General features: G+C 52.7%; 2 protein-coding genes across 6 annotated transcripts in view; one reads left to right on the plus strand and one right to left on the minus strand.

The window, feature by feature from the left end:
* UBR2 (ubiquitin protein ligase E3 component n-recognin 2) overlaps nt 1–3,249 on the plus strand; it is a 116,174-nt gene extending 112,925 nt beyond the window's left edge. For all 5 annotated transcript variants that reach the window (XM_040983373.1, XM_040983372.1, XM_040983375.1 and 2 more), the window contains 3 exons: nt 1,062–1,232; nt 2,410–2,511; nt 3,013–3,249. In XM_040983373.1, the coding sequence (XP_040839307.1) occupies nt 1,062–1,232; nt 2,410–2,511; nt 3,013–3,154 (415 nt within the window). In that variant the 3' untranslated portion in view covers nt 3,155–3,249. The remainder of the gene's footprint in view (nt 1–1,061; nt 1,233–2,409; nt 2,512–3,012) is intronic.
* Nucleotides 3,250–8,137: 4,888 nt separating this feature from the next.
* On the minus strand, nt 8,138–17,675 carry PRPH2 (peripherin 2). The gene is made up of 3 exons (XM_040982975.1): nt 17,090–17,675; nt 10,600–10,846; nt 8,138–8,382 (listed from the first exon to the last, which is right to left on the minus strand). The coding sequence occupies exons 1-3, from the start codon at nt 17,668–17,670 to the stop codon at nt 8,170–8,172; spliced, it is 1,041 nt and encodes a 346-aa protein (XP_040838909.1). The 5' UTR covers nt 17,671–17,675; the 3' UTR covers nt 8,138–8,169.
* Between the last annotated feature and the right edge of the window lie 4,396 nt (nt 17,676–22,071).

Here is a 22,071-nt window from a genome sequence, read left to right on the forward strand (position 1 = left end):
GCCTGTTGAGCCATCATACTAGCCCCAACTCATTTCTAAAATTTATCCACATTGACATATATAATTTGATGGCATTACCCTCTGTATTTTGTAACATGACAATAACACAGGTAATTTATCTTTCCCTCCTCTTAATGACTGCTGATTTTGTCTCAAGCTTTCAGCACTTAATTATTCTGTGTACATGTGACATGTTACTTCATCTGTGCTCTTGAAATGAACTTTTGGGCCTGGCATAGTGGTCTAGCAGCTAAAGTCCTTGCCTTGCACACACCGGGATCCCATATGAGCGCAAGTTTGTATCCCAGTGGCCCCACTTCCCATCCAGCTCCCCGCTTGTGGCCTGGAAAAGCAGTTGAGGACAGCCCAAAGCCTTGGGACCCTGCACCCACATGGGAGACCTGGAGGAAGTTCTTGGCTCCTGGCTTCGGACTGGCGCAGCACAGGCCATCGCAGTCACATCAGATGGAAGATCTTCCTCTCTATCTCTCCTCCTCTCTATGTCTGACTTTCCAATAAATAAACCTTTGAAAAAAAAAAGCAAACAAAAAAGTATAGTTCCTACTCTGTTTAAGAAAAAAAGAAAGAAATTGACTTTCCTAGGCCATGGAGAAGTTTGCATTTGGGCTCTACTTATTTCTGCAAAATTCTGTCATAGGATGGTTCTCTACTGTAAAGCTCCATGGCCACTGTTTTTTTGTTTTTTTTTTTTAAAAGGTTGATTTATTTTTATTGAAAAGGTAGATTTACACAGAGAAGTAGTTACCAAGAGAAAAACCTTCCATCTGCTGGTTCACCCCCAAATGGTCACAATAGCTAAAGCTGAGCCAATCCAATGCCAGGAGGCATAGCAATGACCCAAGGTTTTGAGACATCCTCCACTGCTTTCCCATGCCACGAGCAGGGAGCTGGACTGGAAGTGGAGCAGCCGAGACACAAACCGACACCCACATACGAATGCTGGAACTTAGAAAGTAGAGGATTAGCCAGTTGGGCCATAGTATCAGCCCTGTGGCCACTTTTTAAGCAATGACCTGTACTTTTGGTTTTGGTTTTTGTAGGTGTCCCAAATCAGGTGGTGACAAGAGCCGAGCCCCAACTCTGTGCCTTGTGTGTGGGACTCTGCTATGCTCCCAGAGCTACTGCTGCCAAACTGAGCTGGAAGGGGAGGACGTGGGAGCCTGCACGGCCCACACCTACTCCTGTGGTTCCGGGGCCGGCATCTTCCTAAGGTAAGAACCCGTAGGGGCAGGATGCTGGTGTGCCTCGCGTGCACTCACACTGGGGGCCCTGCGGTCCCGTGGTTCATGGCCAACTCCTTGTGGTCCCTTCGTCATCATTCCTCCCCATTCAGCCCCAGGGGACAGTCCTGAGCCGCCCTCTTCCTTTTGCCCTCTTCCCTAAAATGTGCAGCTGCCCCAATTCTGTCAGAAATAGGAATTGTCTGTGTCCTCATGACCTCTGACTCCTGTCCACATTCCCCTTGCCGCCTGCCACGCCGAGCTGCGTTCTGTCAGCAGTGGACAGCAGTTCCTGGCGCCTGCGCTTAGTAGGCATGGAGAGCACCGCCTTCCCGGAAAGACAGGGAAAAATCAGGCCTGCTGGGCGTTCATGTGCAGTGCCCACTGAGGAGGGGAAGCAGGGAGGGGAATGGGAAGTTGGGAAGTGGCCTCCGAGGAGATGAATTCTAGCTGATGGGCTTTTAAATGAGGAGAATGCAACTTTGAAGAGTTATTGAAATGTGGAGACCATTCTAGACAAGGAGCAGCAAGCACGAGCTAGTCAGGGTCGGGGCAAGCCTCCCGTCAAGGCCAGGAGGCTGTGTGACTGAGCAGTGTGTACCCAAGGTAGGGCACAGGGCCCAGGGTACCCTGGGGCATGTCTGAGTGCCAGCTCTGCAGCAGGGGTGGAGTGAGCCCCTCCGGAGCTGTGGATTATGTCCTCCTCCAGCCTCGACAGATTCTTACATGTAGTAGTAGGTTCTCAGTAGACATTTGCTGAATGGCTGAATCTTTGCAACCCAAAAAGAATGTAGGCAGCTCTCCGATTAGGGGCAGGGGATCTGTTAGTGGTCCTCGGGAGAAAGCCTTGCCCTGCCCAGCCAGAGTCTGGGATGCATGCAAAAATGTGTCTACCTGCAAGTCGGCATAGTCATGTCAGCAGACGTGGCTTGGAAGTTGATCTCCCACTTGCCAGCTGGCTGTGCTCCACTCCGATGTGTCTTCACCCTTGGGCTGTGGCGATGCCCTATGGTCATTACTGAGTATGGTGTGGTTGTCTGTGGCCGCTGGGTTGACACCTCTCTGGGTCTCTGGGTCTTCTCTTCCAATACGGGACTGATTTTTTTGAGACTTCATTATGCATGGGACTGAGTGGGAACCACGGGTGGTCTCAACGCTATCTCCACAGAGTGCGTGAGTGTCAGGTGCTGTTCCTGGCTGGCAAGACCAAAGGCTGCTTTTACTCCCCTCCTTACCTAGACGACTACGGGGAAACGGACCAGGGCCTCAGGTAAGGTTCTGCACTGGTGGCCCCAATACCCACAGAGCATGGGGTCAGCTCCTCACATGAGCTCTGCCCCTCCCTGGGGGCTTGGCCAGGGCCAGCACAGGACAAGGACAGCCCCACGAGAAGCAGCAGGTAGATAAGGGGAAGAATCAGGGCCAGAGTGTGTCCTCATTGGATCTGAGGCCTGTTTTCCTTGGTGGCCTCCACGCTATCCCCCACGCACCCTTCTTTTCCCTGTCACAACCAAATGGACAGGCACCGGGCACTGTAGCCTCGGCCCAGACCCACCTGCTCCCTTGGCCCACCTGGCCCTGTCAGCACAGGTGTGCGCCGTCTCCTCTTTCCAGCTGCTCTCAGCAGACACCCAGCTGGCATGTTGCCTGCCAGGCGGCTTCCACAGCAGGTCTGAGGCCAGAACCTGGAACTGCTGCCAAGCCAGGGCGGGGCAGGGCGGTGAGGGCCCAGCGGGCATCCTGAGCCACACTGCTGCTGCCTTCTCCCTAGACGAGGAAACCCTCTGCGCCTGTGCAGAGAGCGCTTCAAGAAGATCCAGAAGCTCTGGCACCAGCACAGCATCACTGAGGAGATCGGACACGCGCAGGAAGCCAACCAGACCCTGGTCGGCATTGACTGGCAGCACTTGTGACAACACTGCCGAAACCACAGGCCCGGATTTCTGTAACCCAGCTGGCTTTTTAAGAAAGAGATTAGGAAATAAATTGCACCAGGTTTTGAAGTGGATTATTTAAGCTTTCCTTCCCGGATTTATTTTTATAGTTATCTGACCCCAGAGACTGTTACATCATCTTCCGTCAGCAGGTTCTCCTCAAACTGGTTGCTGCGTCCACCCTGGATGCAGCCTCGTCGGTGCTGGAACCCAGCAGCAAGGAGCTTCATTCACTGCCCAGTCAGCGCAGCCCCCATCGTCACTGACTTCGGGGACCCTGGCTGGGCCAAAGCCAGTTCCTTCATTGTAGCTCCCCGGCTCCCCAGAGACCCCGGGCTGGGGGCCCTGTGCTGACAGGCCTAGGCAGGAGGGAGGCTGCACTGGTTCATGGGCACTTCAGGCGGCTTGTTTTGGTTTTTGTTTCATTTTGTTTTGCTTTGAGAGACAAACCTCACATCAAGGGCTTTTTGAAGACTTCAAGATTCTGCATTTCCCACATTGCGCCAGTGATATTCTGTGTCCTTGAGAGAAATGTCTGAATCAAACCCAGGGGAGGGCGTGAGAGGCCTGTGTTTCCCCAACCCGGCCCCGGAGCCTCAGAAGCCAAGGCGCCCTCTGCTCAGCACACCTGGCGTGGCCTTGGCCCCAGCTTTTTGTTCTGGGGAAACATCATTATCCCTCCTACCAGGTGCCTCCCAGAGCAGCGGCACCTTGGTAACCAGGGCGCTGCACTTGGTTCCCTCACAGAGGGGTCACCTGTGTCCCGGAAGCCAGGGACCCGCCCAGAGGATGTGGTGGGTCTAACTGGAAAACAAATTCTGCAGCTCTCAGAGGTAGGGCTGTGGGACAGTCAGTCAGAGGCCCTTCACTCAGGGTTGACATGAACTGTGTCTGCAAGCTCTGTCCTCGGCTGCCCAGGGCTCTGGTGGACCCAAGAGGCTGGGCAGGAACCCAGGCCTGGAGCAGGGAAAGTGCACTGCGGAAGCCGCTTCCCCTCCCCGGCACAGTGTGCATCCTCCTCCTCCCACCAAGGATGGCTGGCCCTGCTGGGGGAGGCACAGCAGGCAAGAATACTCACCTGGAAGCCACCTCCTTTCTCATGTTCCTGGACTCCAGCTCGAGGATGTGGTTCCTGTTTCTTTGGGCCATACAGAATTCCTCTGACTTTCAAATGCATCTGCTTTTGACTTCAAATGTTCACCAACCTTCAATGGGAGCAGATTGGACCGAGTGACTCCCATCAGTGGGTTAGCCGCAGTCTGACCCAATTGTAACAGTACTCAAGCTTTTCAGCCCGACTCCACAGAAGCCTGGCCTGGGCAGAGGGTGTCCCAGAACTCCGTGCTCCCAGGAGAAGATGGGGTCACCCTGAGGGCAGTAGCAAAATGCACACTCTTTTCTGGCGTTAAATGACCGCCCCCCCCAACAAATCATCCTACTTTTATGATTTGTTCCGCATGTTTTCTGTTTATTGTAGAAATGTTTATATAACATGGTTTCCATATCAGGGCATATCCTATCTGTTTAATAAATTGGCTACAACTTTACTATCTATGGACAAACTTGTAAAATTTGGAATGTATCATATGTAAAAAGTTTAAAGATATCCAAATAAATGCTTTAGGAGTTGACATTACTTAGGTCTGACCTACATGTCCTTTCCGTATTCTCACGCACACTTCAGTATCCCGGCTGTGTTCTCATGTCACCTTGCTACAGAGAAAACAGGGCACCTGTATTAGCTTGAAATTTAAGAGGCTTATATTATTATTAGTGTCAACGGTGGCCATTAGCCACAGCATCTTGACCTTCACAAAGCCCAAGCATTATCTCAGCCGATTAGGTTCCATGTTCAGCGGGAAAGACAGCTGTGACCTTTGAAGCTCACACTCCTGGGAACGAGACAGTAGGCCGAGACCTGGCCCCAGGGTACAGCCCAACTTGGCCAGGGTGCCAGCCCAAACACTCCCCAGCTTTGCTTTCAGGAAGCTTCCAAGAGCTCTGCTGTGCCCTTCAGAATCCACTGGTAAGCCAAACAGCAAGGCTTCCACTGCTCTGTTCCAGTTCATGGCCACCAGCTTCTTCCAGGTCCCAGCGGGCTGTCCCAAACATTTCATGGCTCTGTCCCTAGGCTTGTTTTCTGTGTTGTTTTTCCTCCCAAGATGCACCTCTATGCACCAAAGAGGCCGCAACTGACTCCCAGATGACCAGGAGGGTGCAGCCTGAATCCACAGCCTCCTTCCTGTGGGAGGCAGGATGTCAGGAGCTCACACCCAGCACCAGACCCGGGCACTGTGGTGGGGAACATGAGGCTCTTACCCGTGAAGCTGCATGCCTGTACCTGCTGTAATCTTGTGCTTTTCAGCAACTTTATTGAAGTATATTTTACAAACGCTAAGATAACTGTTGTTAGTTACAGTCTTATACATTTGGACCCAAGTGTACAGTTGTGTAACAACTACCACAATGGAGAAACAATATTGGCATCACCCCAGAAAAGACCCCCACGCCCCGTGCTCGTCCCCGACCTCCAGCTCTACTTATGGAAATGGAGCCCCACGATGTGTCCCCAGCTGAGCCATCCCCCACGTGCCTGTGGTGCTGAGGAGTGACCACAGTACAGATGGGTAGGTAGACAGCAGCAAGGACCATTGGGCTTGAGTGACTATAGGAAATGGCCACCACCTACACATAGAGGGGTGTGTGTGAGGTGTGCCACTTCTCTCATGGGAAGCTGCCTTTTTACCCCGTAGTGGGTGACAGGCCCTCACTATCTTGGCCCACCATGGCCCTGTTTAAGCTGCAAACTTGCTTGCCTAGCATGACAGGTGCCTGCCTGGGGAGGGGTGAGTGGCGCATGGAGTAAGCCTTAATCTCCTTAACCCCTATTGAGGTTGTGTGGGGTTTATTTGCTGGCATTCCAAACCTGAGCTTGAAACTTAGTTGTAAAAAGCTATGAGTTCTTGAGCTGAGGCCATGCATTTCAGGATACCCAGAAGGTCCAGAAGAAGAGGCTGTCACCCACTTCTTCACCAGGAAGTGAGAATTCTGAAGAAAGTCCAAAGCCTTGTGTTTACCTGCCACCCCACCGCACCCAGCGCTAAGCTTCACTGAACTTAAAAAACTAGGCCAAGATCTGAAGGGGAGGAAGAGTATAAATGTATCAAGTGCTAGGAGAGGAAGAACCCCATAGTCTTGCTGCGCATTGTCAGGTGACCCAAAAGAACGGGCTCGTAGTTCAACCCGCACGAAAGGCACATTTAGCACAAAGTCCTCTCCCAGCCAGCAAGTCACATACATCCTGGCCTCACGTTGCCCTCAGTCATGCCCGCAGCCCTTGGGTCGTTTCTGTCTGCCCTATAACCTAGCCCCAGAGAGAAACCCTCTTTGGACCAGAGCAGGGCCACAGAAGTGGTTCAGAAGTTTTTCTTAGATGGTTATATTAAAATCCAGCAGCTTCACTCCAACGCTTGAAAGCGCTTGGGCCACCTGTAGGTCACTGTCCCCACAAGTAAAAGAGGGCAGGTTGGAGGGTCAGGATGCAGGGCCAGGCGCAGGCAGCAGCTCAGCATTGGTGGTTAATGCTGCAGTTTCCCTGTTGAACAAAAACTACCTGGAGTTGGGAGCCTGTACTCAGGGATAAGATAATCACTGAACCAAGTGACGTTGATGCAATGCAGTATTTAATATCAATCATACAGCTGTCAGAGCACGGTGACACTTGTGGGGCCAGGGCAGCATTCCCCTCACCACCATGGATCCCAGAAAGACGGGCAGGGGGAGGGCGGCCTAAGGGCCCCTCACCAGAGATGGCTGATCAGCATCTCCCACATGCGAATAGCTTCAGGGACACCCAGATGTCTCATGAACCCTGGAACCCAAGTCCGACAAGTGTGTGAATATTCTTTGTGTCTGCTCTTCCAAGGCTGGGAGGGTTTGAGCCCAGACATCGCTGAGGCAGCAGCAAACCTAGAGTCAACCCCACATTGCCTGTTCCCAGCTGGCTCAGAGCAGCCTTGCTAGCCTGGGCCTCCAACCTGGCCTGCCTTGGCCTGCCCAAGGGTGAAGGAGAGGGGAGTCCCACAAGATGCTATTAAAGTCTTCCCCTAAGAACTTCCTTTTCTGCTTTCCTAAAGGAGACAGAACTTGTTGCAGAGACTGGCTCAGGAAGGTGGCCTGAGCCCATGTTTGATGCAGACAACAGTGCTTTACAGGGAAAGGTGGGGAGAGTGATATGAGATGAGATGGAAATCCACTCCCCAAGGACCCCTTGTCCCTCCACTGCAGAGAATATCACCCACAAGCGGGTGTCACTGGGCCCCACGGGAGGTAAGTTCTGGTCTCCAGCTCTTACTGGATCCCTGTTCTCTTCCCCCACTAGGGCTGCAACCTACACAGGGTTTCCCCAGATAGGGCACCCCAGGTCACCCTGCCCTTCGGGGCTCAGTGACACACAAGTGGTCTCCTGCCCCATGACGGGAGAATTCCCATTCAGCGCCTAGAAGTGTTTTGGAGGGTCCTCCATCTGGTGACACAACAGACAAAATGGCTGGCCTGTTGATTTTGGCATTGAAAAAAAAACAACACAGCCAGTTACTTTTCTCAAACTGGAGCTTACGCACCCAGTGATGCTTGGGAGATGGAACAAAGCGGAAAACAGCAACTTAGACAGGCAAGCATTAGGGAGGGCAACCCTGGGTGTGGCCAGCAGCTTTAGGGTGGAGCTGAATTCCCAGGGCTTAGAGTACCTGGTCCACGAGGCTATACGACCTGGGGTGTAGACCTGAAACGCTAGTCCAGCCACGCTGGAGTCATGCATTCAACACGTACTTGCCCAACACTTTTAGAGATCCTACACCTGAAACCCACCATCAAGCAGAGCGTCAGAGGGGCAGCATGCATGGGCAAGTCGGACTTCCATAGTCAGGCGAAGGGGGGGTCCACGTTTCCTGGTGTCCACTACTCAGAGTTCGGAACAGGCGGCCCAGGGGCCATCAGCCCGACTCGGGGGCCTGGCCCGCATCGGCACCCCCAGCCTCCACCTGGTTGCCCTTGCCCAGCTTTTTCAAGCTCTCCAGGAAGGCCTTCCAGGTCTCGGGCACACTCTTCTCCAGCAACCAGCCTTCAGTCTCGCCCTCAGCCTCCTCTGGGCTGGACACGCCTTCCAATGCCGTGTGCAGATAGCGCAGTCCAATCGTGATGGTCACCTGCGGGGACAAGAGAAGGCTCAAGGGGACCTGGGAGATGGAGCCAAGGCTGAGCTACTAGGAAACTAAGAGTCACCACCCCACACCTGTTAGCTAAACTTCAGCCTGTTGGCAATCTCCCTGCTACTTTCCATCCCTCCCTTCCCCAGTCTCCATCCCCCTACCTCGCCTCTATCCCATTGCTAGGCACAGACAACACATTCAGAAGCCTATTGGATAAGATTAAAGAGACATCTGATTCTGCAAGCCCCCTAACATTTGATTTCCCTTCCCTCAAGGATGAATGTGTATTGGCAGCAGAGCTCTGGGCTTTCCACATGACACTTCTTGTGGCTGACTCTAGGGCCAGAATGCCCGGATTTCAACCACAGCCCTGGCCTACAGCCAGCCATGGGCCTGCACAGCCTCAGTTGATGCATCTGCTTCGGGCAAACACTGGCATGCCCCTGTAGCGGTGGCGCACACAGTACCCATCACAGGTGTCAGCTGTCATTGATGGTAGTGTGATGGTAAGTAGTGTCACCTATCCCACTACTCATTTGATCCTGTTCTCTTTTGTTTCCTGGATGGCATGGCAAAAACTCTATGAGAGGAAGGACTAGGCCACCCCCGGAGGGCAATGGCAGTGCTTACCTACCCAGAGTGTCCCAGGCCCTAGAACAGCATCATGACAATGTGACCATGTGTAAATATAGTTCTACATGAGGATAATAACTATGATTGCTTTTTGATTATTGTCATATTGGAAGTTCAATAAAGACATTTATGGAGGGAAAAAGAAAAAAGTCCGGGCTTGCACCACCCTGTAGCAAATTAGACCTCTGCCTGCAGCACCAGTACCCCATATGGGCACCAGTTTTAGTCCTGCTGCTCCACTTCCCATCCAGCTCCCTGCTTATGACCCAGAAAAGCAGCAGAGGACGGATCAAAGCCTTGGGACCCTGCACCCATGTGGGAGACCCAGAAAAAGCTCCCGGATCCTGGCTTTGTATTAGCTCAGCTCCAGCTGATGCAGACATTTAGGGAGTGAACCAACAGATGGAAAATCTCTTTCTTTCAAATAAAAAAATAAACAAGTAAGTAAATAAAATTAATCTTTAAGGGAAAAAAAGGCATCTCCTGTACAAAGTCCTCTTGGCATGAGTGTGATCGCTGGGACTCCCCTTCCTGCTTCCACAAGCCAGACCCATTGCTCCAGGCAATTGCATGTGGTGACAGTGGCCCCTTTGTTTCAAGTGACTCGACTCCTAACTGGACTGTGAAAGACAGGAAGCGGAGACAGGGGCAGAATTCTGTCATTATTTCAGCTTACCTCAGGCCCAGGCATGCCTCTACCCACCAGAGGCCTTCAGGACAGGCCAAGAGCTTTCAGATCCCTGCCCATTCCCAGGGGACAATCCTTGGCACCAGATCGTTAAATGTCACCAGACTCCCTTAGAGACTAGGGATCAGACACACAGCCAGTGCAGCTCCATTTTCCCACTGACTCCTGTACGTACGCCTTCCAATCTTGTCTTCGTGGGCTTTCAGGGACACAACCTCTAACTTCCTGGAGGTAAGTGTCCTTTCTCCTGCCCACTCGTTCCCCAGACTCAGCCTCCCTCCAGGAGCTGACAGTCAGGCACCAGCCATGTACCAACTGTGTTCACCCGAGAGTAAAAAAGTGTTGGGGGCATTGCTGGGCCCTTTAGTTCACTCAACTCAAGGCGGAAAGAGGTGTGGCCTGGCTGGGGCTTCTCAGTGCTGGGATAACTACCAGGTGCAGGAACCCTCAAGAAAAAGGCTTCCAGACCCTTTGTGCATTTGGATTGGGGGGTCAGAAGGGGTTTCTGTCATCAGAGTAGCCCATCACAGGCCCCTACTCATCTCCTATGCCACCTCAACCACGTGGGTTTCCATTCAGCACCAAGGATAGCGCCTCTCCTCCCTGGGCTGATGGAACCAGCAGGGGGCAACTCGCCCATGGTGGGGACAAGGACAGTGGCAGGACCTTGCAAATGTTTCAGAGATGGTCACTAAACAGGTCACTTTGGAACAGTGATGGTGCAGTCTGTGAATTTCATCATTTCTGCATATCATTCCATGGAATAAGGTCAAAGTGCTGTAGTTCCAGCCAGGCTGCTCTGACCCGCAGCCAGCCTGAAGGCAGCTTGCCAGGAGCAACGTGTCTCTCTCCCCTGGCCCCTCCCTCCGAGCCGGCCCCTCTGTGGCATCTACCTCAAAGAGCCCCACAAGCAGTGTGATGACACCCATGGAGTTCATGAGGCTGCTGTAGTAGCTGAGCAGGGCGTCCCGGCAGCCGCGCACCCACAGGTTGAGTTCTTCTGTCTGGTGGTCATAGCTGTAGTGCGCCGAGTTGTTAGTGAGCTGATATTGGATGCAGGGGCGTGGCGAGCTGGGGTTGCAGCAGCTGAAGGGGACCCCGTCCACCAGGTAGCGCCCATCCACATTGCTCTTGATGCGGCTGCAGAGGAAACAGGTAGCTGGGAGCAGGCCTCCCCCTGTGCCCTTCCCCACACACACCCCAGGACACCAGGCACTTTCACCCACAAGTGCCTGCTGTGCAACTGTTGGCTGGGGAGGCAGTGGACACACAGCCTGTGGCCCTGCCTTCCTGGCCCTTGTGTTCACGAATCTAGAAGCTCACCCCCAGCTCTGCACCCTGCCCAGCTCCTCCTCAACTCCCCTAGGTGTCCTCGAGAGCCAGAATTCACAAAGCGACATTCTCAACACCCATGTACATGGCCATGGGCATGTTGGCTTGAGTGGCAAAGCTGCCCACAAACTGCATGTTACACAACAGCACCCTTTTACAGCCTAAGAACAAAGAGCATAGTCCTGTTTACAAGAATATGCACTGAAAGGGTGATTGCGCTCAGAAAACAATAACACATCCAGGGTTAACTTCCAGATGAAATCTCCTTTAAACAAACTGTGCTTCCCACTGCTTGTCTCTCAGCCTCTGGGTCACCCCATTGTGGCTGGCTCCACCCATCAGTCAGGCGTGCTTCTGGAGTGGATGGGCAAGTGCAGATGCTAGAAATGTGATCTTCCCTGAGATTCTTTCTTTCCTAACCTTCTACTGGCTGCCAAATCTATTCAGAGGATGAAGTTTCAGCCCAGACAGTTAAACCTCCACACAGCCTCCTGATCTCCGCCAACCTGACAGATGAAAAGGCAGTGGCTCAGGGTCAATTTCCACCAATTTTCATGTTGCTCTGTCTTCCTTTTCTGTGACCTCTGTCAGTGTCTTTCTATTTGTATTAAGATCTTTTAGGAGGCCCGGCATGATGCCTCAATTGGCTGACCTTTGTCCTGTAAGCACACCAGCATCCCTGTGGGCACCAGTTCACATGCTTGCTGCCCCAGTTCCCATGCAACTCCCTGCTTGTGGCCTGGGAAAGCAGCAGAGGATGGGCCAAAGCCTTGGGCCCCTACAACCCATGTGGGAGATCTGGAGGAAGCTCCTGTTTCCTGGCTTTGAATCAGCCCAGCTTGGCCACTATGGCCATTTGGGGAGTAAACAAGCGATTGAAAGATCTTTCTGTCTCTCCTCCTCTAAAAAAAATAAAATAAAATACTTCCTTTCCAATAATTTTTTTTTAATTAAAAAAAATAGGGAGACTACACATGGTGGCCACAACCATATTTCCACATGCCCTGCCCTCTTAGTGGCAGGATCTGCTGCCCGCACAACAGCTGGCAGGTTATAACAGGGAAGTGCCAAGAGCAGGACCACCTGGGGTGGACCCCTGGCTCCACCCCCCTGGACAAGGTGCCCTGAGTCTCCCTGCCTCGGTTGTCCCCATCTGTGACATGCAGACCAGGAGAGGGCCTGGCATGTAACACGTATGGGACACAGGTAAGTTTTTGAACTCAGGCTGCTTCCCCTCCCCCTCCTCACTGCCAGGTGATCCATCGTGCCACAGGGGCTTACCTATGGAAGAGTGGAACAGTCATTTGCAAGTTGGCACAGCTCTGCCAGCTGTGGCAAAGAAAACATCAGCTCTCCTTTGGGGACACTCCCAGAATCCAGCTCCAGGTGGGGACTGGGAATCGCTGGCAGGGAGGCAGGTGAGGAAGTGGTCCCTTGCCCTAGTTGCTGGTGGAGCTGTCTCCCGCTCCCTGCCTGACAGCACCACTTGTATATGCATGGTGACAGCGGAACCTGGGCTCGCTCAGCTTCATCTCTGCAGCCTCGGGCTCAGAACCCAGCCTGCACAGGACCTGGCTCAGGACAGGAGGCTGGGGGTGGGGAGTCCTGAGGGATACAGGGAAGGGAAGACCAAGGACAGATCAAGGACAGCTTGCAGCCATATCGGAAGGGTCTGCAGCACTCATCTTGGGCCAGGTGCACTGAACTTTTCTCTTTGTGCTATCTCAAAAGTCAACCCAAAATTTCCCTCCTCAATGTTGGGGGGCAGTAGTGTGCAAATGCCAAGCTGTTTGTCCTTCCTTCCCGAACAGGCTGGCACCCGAGCCCTCCCCACGGCATGGAGTCCACCTGAACTATTCCCAGTGACTCTTGAACAGGGAGGGTCGGGGGTAGACCTTGGACCCCCGAGCTGCACGAGCAAGCCATGGAGCCTCACTTTCCTGGTCATGGTGATGCCAGAGTGACCACACAGCCCATCCCAGGGCAGTTCAGGTCGCCGCTCTGACCTGGGCCAGGCCTGGCCCCCAGGAACCCTCGGAGCACTCACCATTTGCTCTATGGATCAGGAAGTGGGAGCCCACATCAGGGCAGGGTCCCACTCTGGGAAGTGCCCTGGGAAGCCTGAATCCAGCCGCAGCAGGTCCCACTGCTCCCTTCAGGTCCTCCCTCCTGGAGCCTTCCTGCTCCCTGGCTTTCCTAGTAAAATTCCTGGACAAGGGGGAGGTCCCTTCCTTCTGTGTTCCCTACTCTGGGAGCTGTCTCCTCGCCACCTGTCCTCATACTCCTCCAGGATTCCCTGAGCCGGGCCTACCCCTACCCCCTTCTTCACTCACATACTCGAGGAAAGGCCAGCCCAAGCCAGCAGAGTCCCAGTGGACAGGGTACCTGCTGGCTGCTACAGCGCAGGCCTGGGTTGTCTCGAGCACCTCTCCTTCGTGCCTGCTGGCCCACAGCACCTGCTCCCAGTGGCTACTTACAGAAAAACCTAAGTCACACAGTGCACACAGCTGCTGCCTCCCCAGGCGGTTCCAGTGGCCTTGCAAGTTCGGCCTTTCTGTGTCCCAGGAGACAGCTGAGAGCCTGGGTGGGCCAACTTGCTCTGGTCCTCAGAGTCAGTCCCATCCCTGCTGCCCTCCACCCTGCCCGCACTTGTCTCCTATAAGACTTTCCTGAATTATCTGTGTGTGATGATTTATCCTGGGGCGTATGTGTGCCTTGGGCACACAGCCCAACAAGCACCCACTCCCACAGAAGGAAATGCCCTCAGCTATAAATAGTCGGCTCGTGGCCTAAGAAGCTCTCCCCTGGCCTAGCTTTGTCTTAAGAAGCCAGCGGGGCCCTTAATCTGTGTTTGGAAAGAGGACAAGCCCTGGATCAACAAGAAAGACGCAACCCCTGGGCCTGACTGCTTCCAAAGGGGAAACCCCAAGAACCCCCAGGCTGGGACCCACTTCCATGGCTGCTTGGGCTGCCACCCCCTATGCCAACCTGGGCATCGCCCTGAAGAAGTACCCAGCCTAATGGATGAGGCAAGGCTTTGTGCTCAGAGAGACCGTTTCTGAAGGAGATGGGGGAACCTGATGGGGGAAGCCACAGCAAAATCTCCCTGCCTGGCTGTGGCATATGCTGGCCCAACCCAGGTCTGCCTTCCCAAGGTCTCTGCATCTTGTTCAGGAGGAACAAGCAGGTGCCTATTGCCTATGGGGCCTGCAAAGTGAAGTGAGGGAGCCTGCTGCCCACTTCTGCCCGGTGCCAAACCATCTGGGCTCCCACCAGCCCTGCCGCTCCACCACAGGGCCCTGCAGCTTTCCTTTCCCCTGCCCACCAAAAGTGGGAGAGAAACTTGAGAGGTGTTAACAAGAGCTGGCAGGAGACTTATTGTCCCTCCCGGTGAGGGGCAGGACAAGGCCAGGAGGATGCTCTTTCCTGCATAGAGCCTGAAGCACCTGCACCTCGGCCTGACCACCATACTCTGGCAAACCCCCAGTGGGCAAGAGAACAAGCGAGACGACACCATTTGGCTGCAGCAGGCCAAGACCAGAGCATGAGCAGTTCTTGCAGTGAATGGCCCTGTGTCTCCCCAACACACAGGAGACAGGAGGGAGGTAGCTTCTGCTTGCAAGAAGGATTCAGGAGGCCAGACAGGCCAATAAAAAGCTTCAGAACTTTCTTTGAACAAGCCACCAGAGAAACGTGGAGACCATGCTTCTAACCTAGGTATGCAGTGATCAGACTGCGAGCTGTGCTGGGTGTGATAGATCTTAAGCTTATGTTGAAATAAAAAAGGCAAAAGCAAAGCTTCCTTTCCTGTTGGAGATCCCTGCTAAAGTACGTACAGGTGAGAGGAAGAAGTCTGGGAGTTCAATTTAAGATACTCAGAGCAGGGCCTGGCACGATTCCTAGTAGCTAAAGTCCTCACCTTGCATGTGCCAGGATCCCATATGGGCGCCAGTTCTAATCCCAGCAGCCCCATTTCCCATCCAGCTCCCTGCCTGTGGCCTGGGAAAGCAGTCTAGGATGGCCTAAAGCCTTAGGACCCTGTACCCACGTGGGAGACTTGGAAGAGAGTCTGGGCTCCTGGCTTCAGATCAGCTCAACTCTGGCCATTGCAGCCACTTTGGGAGTGAATCATTGGACAGAAGATCTTCCTCTCTGTATATCTGACTTTTCAATTAAAAAAGAAAAGATACTCAGAGGAGAGCCCAGCACGATGGCTCAGTGGCTAAAGTCCTTGCCTTGCACACTCCAGGATCCCATATGGGCACCCATTCATGTCCCAGCTACTCTACTTCCCTTCCAAGTCCCTGCTTACAGCCTGGGAAAACAGTCATGGACAGGCCAAAAGCCTTGGGACTCTGCACCCACATAGGAGACCCAGAAGAATCTCCTGGCTTTATATAGGGAGCTCAGATCCGGTCATTGCAGCCACTTGGCCAGTGAACCAGAGCATGAAAGATTTTTTTCTCTGTCTTTCCTTCTCTCTATAATTCTGCCTTTCCAGTAAAAATAAAAGTCTTTTAAAAATATTTCAAACATTCTGGGGGCACCAAAATAAACTTATAACTTAACTTTCCAAGAATGTATGAAGCACCCTCATTTGCCAGGAGGGCCTGCAGAGAACACACAGGGGCCTTGGCCCCTCCCATCTGCAGGTGCCTGGGTAAAGCCCCTCCCCCCCAGCACAGAAGGGGATTTGGATTACAGAGAGATTTGTGTTTTCCCAGAGGCCGACTCTTCGCCCAAGACAGCCGAGGAAGATGAACGTGATGGAGGGAGGTGGGGGAAGATGAAGACCCCCTTCCTCGGCTGCTGGTGAAGGTGGCTGCCACTCTCAGCTTCTCCCTCGTGTCCTGTTCACCCTCCATGGGCTGGGACTTTAGGCAAACCCTGCCACCTGGCGCTCTCCCATCAGACCCATCCAGCAAGGGCAGAGCCCTCCTGACCCTCCCCCACCCCAGCCAGGGGATTTGGAGTGGTAATCCGCACTCTGCATCCACAAGAAAACAACCCTCTCCCCACAGCCATGACCTTAACTGTGGCGGGGACGGCTAAGCCACCATCTGGGATCCCTTTGCTATCTTGTGGGCTTCGAGCATGTCCTGGGCGGCAGTCCCTCCTGGGCTGAGCAGCCTTGCTCAGAGGAAACCCTCCTGGAACAGTGAACTGCTCACTCCCTCCCCTCAGCAACAGGTGGCTTGTGGAGGGTGAGGGAGGCTGTCCTTCCCCTGGGACAGCAGGTACCCCGCAGGTGGCCTCCTGGGAGGGGCTGCCATCAGGGCAAGGCTGTCACCAGGTGCTGGGAGCATGAGACTCTTTACCAGTAAGACCCTCTGCAGGCTAGTGTGTGTGTGTGTGGGGGGGTCCTCTCTAGATCTCTGTATCTACTAGAAGCACTCAGCCATGTTGTAGGCATTTAGCAGCTGACCACCCTATGCCAAGGCCCAGGAAGTGACCTTCAAGATCACCAAGCCCAGTGAGCGAAGGCCCCAGGGTACCAAGGTCACCTGCCAATCAACAACAGTTACAAGTACGATCCAGTCTGTGCGGCCCTGTCCTCTGCTCTGTACCCTCCCTGGAGATGCAGAATCAAAAGGTGGGAAGACCAGGGAGCTGCCCAGGAGGAAAAGGACACTCGTGCCACCAAAGCCACTTAGCTGGCCTCAGTGAGAGATTCTGCGCCACCAAACCAAGTCTCAGTTTTTCATGAGCCTTGGTGACTGCATCTCTGCACACACACACACACACACACACACACACACACACACACACACACACACACACACACGGCTAATGGGTCTTTCCTCCCCCTGCGGAAGCTCCCATCCCAGAAGCTTGTGCAACCTCAGCTTCAAACAGTAGAGGAACTACCAGATGAAATTGCCATTTTCATAGCCCAGAGATGATAGAATTTCACAGGGTTCCACCTGGTCTGTTTTCACAATGACAGCAGCACCTGCTGGGCGGGCGCACTCCTTGGAGGAGTGAGAGGTTTCTGCCTCCAGGGACAGGGGAAAGCAGGGGGTGGGGACCACCAAATCATGGGCCACTCACTCCTTGACTTCTTTGGAGGAGAAGTCCAAATAGCGGTTGCTGATCCACTGGATCTCAAACCAGTCCCGGAAGCCGTTGTTGCCGCAGCACTTGAACTCGATCTGCAGCATGTCCATGGTCTTTTTCATGAAGCAGCGGCCCGGCGTGTCGGTGTCGCGGTAGTACTTCATGCCGTTTCGGAGCCCGTGGGCCAGCGTGCTCTCCAGGGAGCCGCGCAGCAAGAAGCAGCAGAGAGCCACCAGCAAGAGGGCCACGTTGAAGAGGACGCACACGGCCAGGTACGGCTTCAGCCAGGGCTTCCACTTGGCGTACTTGGCCGGGTCCAGAGCGTCGTAGCAGATCTTGCCAGCCAGCGAGTTGAAGACACATGACAGCACCCCAACGGCGATCAAGGAGTTGGGCACAAAATGGCTCTCAGCGTTGTTCATCACCTCGCTCCGCTTCCGCAGCTCAATCTTCAAGAACAGCCCTAGACCGAAGAGGACGATGCCAGCCAGCACCGACAGCCAGTTCATGAGCCAGAGGCCCTGGGCCAATTTGACCCGCTTCTTCTGGTCGAACTTAACTTTGAGCAGCGCCATGCTTGCTGAGGATGCGGTCCCGGGGCAGCCTCCCGCGAGCCTGGCTCCTACTCCTCACCTCCTGTGTGTTTGCTCAGGCCCTGGGGAAGGGTGCAGAGGGTTCACGCTGCAGGGAGCTGCCCTGGGGGTCGCCCATGTCTGGGGAGCTGCCCCCCTCGTTCTGGGTGGTGGTTGGCAGAAGTTGGAGCCTGCTATGGAGTCAGGTCACACACAGGGGCTGGTCCTTCCTGCAGTTTGCTGCGTGCCCCAGAAGGGACAGGCTGAACGACCCGGATTACAAGTGGAAACCACAAGACATCTCGCTAATCTCTTTAGTGGACTTCATCCCATTAGATAAAGCTGGGCCAGTCTTAGAACACTGCAGCCAAAAGGAGTCCCTGAGTTCCTGCGGCAGCAGGCTGGGCAAATCAGGAGCCAGAGCACCAAGACTGACCCTACTGTGGCTTGTGTGTGGAGGTCTGGCTCAGAAACACACTTCAGGCAAAATTCAGAACCTGCCAGGGCACCGAAAACCTCATTTTTAATTCAAGCTATAAAACAAAGGACAGAGCCTGAGAAAATATTTGCAACATTCAAAATAATGAAAATGCAAATACTCTCACAAATTCACAAGTAAATGATTCACACTCAATTAAGGAAACAGGCTATTTTAAAAAGTTTATTTGTATTAGAAAGGCAGATGCACAGAGAGGAGAGACAGAAAGACCTTTCACCCACTGCTTCACTCCCCAAGTGGTCACAATGGCCACAGCTGAGCCGATCCAAAGCCTGGAGCCAGGAGCCCCTTCTAGGAAGCCCAGGCGGGTGCAGGGTCCCAAGGCTTTGGGCTGTCCTCTGCTGCTTTCCCAGGATACAGGTCAGGATCTGGATCAAACATGGAGCAGCTGGGTCATGAACTGACGCCCATATTAGATGCCGGCTTAGCAGACGGTGGTTAAACTCACTGTGGTAAAATGCTGACCCTGACAGATTTCTGGCATAGGAATTTGGAAAAGTCCAACATCATCTGGCAAAGATGTTGCACCCAAATAATATTAGGGAAGCTGCATATGAAAACAACAACAACAACAACAACAAGCACCTTGATTTCCCAATGGGACAGCTATGTAAATTCTGCCACCTTCGCGTGCATGCTCAGACAGTGGCAACACGCGGTGACTGTTAATAGTTCATTAGTCTTTAGCTAGTAGACTCTCAGAGCACTTGGAGTTCCATCAGACAAAAGCGAACAGAATGTGTGGCGATTCCTGGTGATGCCCAGCTCGCGTGAGGATGGTGCTTCCATCACCATGATGAAACAGTACGGAGACGTCATCATTGATGGAAGGCCACGGTCTGGCTCAGTGTCGGGCTTTCTGCTGTGCGTTTCTGCAGGGTCTGCCAAGTCCGTAGGATCATGAACACACCACCACTGCATCATCCCACAGGGGCTCACCGCCTGCCGATGCCCTGGGCCCCCTCCTCCTCTTCTTTTCCCCATGCTGGAGCACCACTGTCCCAACAGCTGTACCCTTTCTAGAACATCGTGTGCTTAGAATCGCGCAGTGTGGCGTCTCTTCAGACTGGCGTCTTTCCCTTGGCAGTATACATACCTTACTCCCCCATGTCATTTTGTGTCTCAATAACTCCTTTCTATCTTCACTGAATAGTACCGCTTCTGATAAATCATGTTCGGTTGATCTTATCCATTCACATATGAAAAGGCAGCTTGGGGCCAGCACTGTGGCCTAGAAAGTTAAGCCATCACCTGCAGCCCATTACGCCACAGTGTAACAAGGGGTCTTTCTAACTTCCATGGAAAACACATGCTATGCAGCCTGGTGCGATAACCTAGTGGCTAAAGTCCTTGCCTTGCACGCACCAGGATCCCATACGGGCGCTGGTTTGTGTCCTGGCTGTTCCACTTCCTTCCAGCTCCTTGCTTGTGGTCTGGGAAAGCAGTCAAGGATGGGCCAAAGCCTGAGACCCTGCATCCACCTAGGAGACCTGGAAGAAGCTCCTGGCTTCTGACTTTGGATAGGTTCAGCTGCGGCTGTTGCAGCCACTTGGAGAGTAAACCAGTGAACAGAAGATCTTTCTGTCTCTTCTTCTCACTGTAAATCTGACTTTCCAATAAAAAATGTATATATATATTTTTAAAATGCATGTTATGAAGAAGATATGCATGAGTTTCCTTTTTTTGTCAATAAACTGATTTTTTTTTAAAAAAAGATTTATTTTATTTATTTACAAAGTCAGATATACAGAGAGGAGGAGAGACAAAGAAGAAGATCTTCTGTCTGATGATTCACTCCCCAAGTGAGCGCAACGGCCGATGCTATGCCGATCTGAAGCCAGGAGCCAGGAACTTCTTCTGGGTCTCCCACACGGGTGCAGGGTCCCAAACCTTTGGGCCGTCCTCAACTGCTTTCCCAGGCCACAAGCAGGGAACTGGAAGAGAAGTGGAGCTGCTGGGATTAGAACCGGCACTCATATGGGATCCTGGGGTGTTCAAGGTGAAGACTTCAGCTGCTAGGCCACACCGCTGGGCCCAATAAACTGATTTTTAATTCCACTTTCCCATTAATAATGTTATCTTTATGTCTTCTTTGACAAAGGGTCTGCTCGGCACATTTTCCCACTGTTTACAGGGTGATTTATCCTCTCTAGGGTGTAATTTTAAACAATTTTGTTTAAAAAGCATTGTTACAGGGAGACAGAGGGACATGAAGAGAGAGAGAGAGAGAGAGAGATCTCCTTCACTCCCAGGATGATCCCAATAGTCACACGGGGCCAGGTCAGAGTCAGGAGCCAGGCACTCCACCAAGGGACCCAAGCAACTCAGGCCACCTTCCTCTCATTTCCCAGGCACACTAGCAGGGTGCTGGATAGGAACTGCACTAGCCAGGACTCGAACCCGGAAATTCTGAGATGGGATGAGGAATACCAAGTAGTGGCTTAACTGCCACATCAATCACTTGTCCCACGTATTAATTGAAGTTTAAAATGTAGAGGACCAGCATTATGGCACAGTGTTTTTAAAGTTGAAACTCATAACCCTTGGACAAATAATATGTCCAAGAAGCCACACATGTGAACCGTGTGCAAATTTGGGAGGTAGGGGAGGAAGACTTGTTAGGGAACCAGAACCGAAATTTAAATTTATCTCGACTAAAACAATCGGATTAGCCCAGCAGCTCCTTCACCTCAAGGGGCGCTGAGTTACCGCAGCAGTGCTGTGGGTGCCCCCTGGTGGACACATGCGGAAATGACATATGTGACGGCAAAAGGGGAAGAATTTCCCTACAGCTGCACTGGCCTGAAGATGTTAAATTACCCAAAAGGTAAAAACAAAGAAACAAACAAACAAACAAAAAACCCAGCCATCAGCCATGGCTCTGGCCAACCATTTGACACATGAATCGAGACAGGATGTGGTAATAAAAAATGGAGGCAGGAGGACTTCAGGGTCTTCGGGGGATGAGGCAGTGAGTGTCGCAGGGACTGGGGGTTCCCTGGCCCTTCTGGACCTGTGGATGTGAGCCAGGTGGCTGCCAAGAGGGTCCCCGGAGTCAGCCATGATTCCTTTGTCTTTAGAAACTCCTGAGGGTAAAGGTACCAGCGCTGTGGCATGCAGGTAAAGCTGTTGCCTGTGGTACCAGTATTTCATATGGGAGCCTGTTCAAGTCCAAGCAACTCCTTTCCAATCCAGCTCTCTGGTGACGCACCTGGGAGAGTAGTAGTAAAGGATGGCCCACGTGCTGGGGCGCCTGCACCCACGTGGAAACTCCTGGCTCCTGGCTTCGGATCAGCTCAGTTCCAGCTGTTTGGGAGTACACCAGTAAATGGAAGACCTCTGTGTGTGTGTGTGTGTGTGTGTGTGTGTGTGTAACTCTGTCAAATGAATAAAAAATGTTGGGGCCCAGCGGCTAAAGTTCTCGCCTTGAACATGCTGGGATCCCGTATGGGTGCCAGTTCTAATCCCGGCAGCTCCACTTCCCATCCAGCTCCCTGCTTGTGGCCTGGGAAAGCAGTCGAGGACGGCCCAAAGCCTTGGGAACTTGCACCCGTGTGGGAGACTCAGAAGAAGCTCCTGGCTCTTGGCTTCAGATCAGCATAGCACTGGCCATCGCAGTCACTTGGGGAGTGAATCATCAGACAGAAGATCTTCCTTTCTGTATATCCGACTTTGTAAAAAATAAATAAATAAATCTTTAAAAAATTTTTAATTCCATACTATTTCCTTAAATACCTATTTCTACTTGCCTTTGTGACTTGCAAAACATGTATGATGCTAGGATCTGATTTTCATTTAAAGACTTATTTTTTAATTGGAAATTCAGATTTACAGAGAAAATGAGAGACAAAGATCACCCATCTGCTGGTTCACTCATCAAGTGCCTGCAATGGCTGGAGCTGAGC

The sequence above is a fragment of the Ochotona curzoniae genome, unplaced genomic scaffold, assembly GCF_017591425.1.
Source record: "Ochotona curzoniae isolate NIBS_2020 unplaced genomic scaffold, NIBS_Ocur_1.0 contig_3819, whole genome shotgun sequence".
NCBI classification, from domain to species: Eukaryota; Metazoa; Chordata; class Mammalia; order Lagomorpha; family Ochotonidae; genus Ochotona; species Ochotona curzoniae.

Excerpts from the sequence above, each read along its gene's own strand:
- PRPH2 (XM_040982975.1), bottom strand. The coding sequence starts at position 17,670 with ATGGCGCTGCTCAAAGTTAAGTTCGACCAGAAGAAGCGGGTCAAATTG. Across the intron at positions 10,847-17,089 it reads TCCTCCAAAGAAGTCAAGGA|CCGCATCAAGAGCAATGTGG; the intron begins GTGAGTGGCCCA and ends TTTCCTCTGCAG. Across the intron at positions 8,383-10,599 it reads TGCTTGTGGGGCTCTTTGAG|GTGACCATCACGATTGGACT; the intron begins GTAGATGCCACA and ends TTGTCCCCGCAG.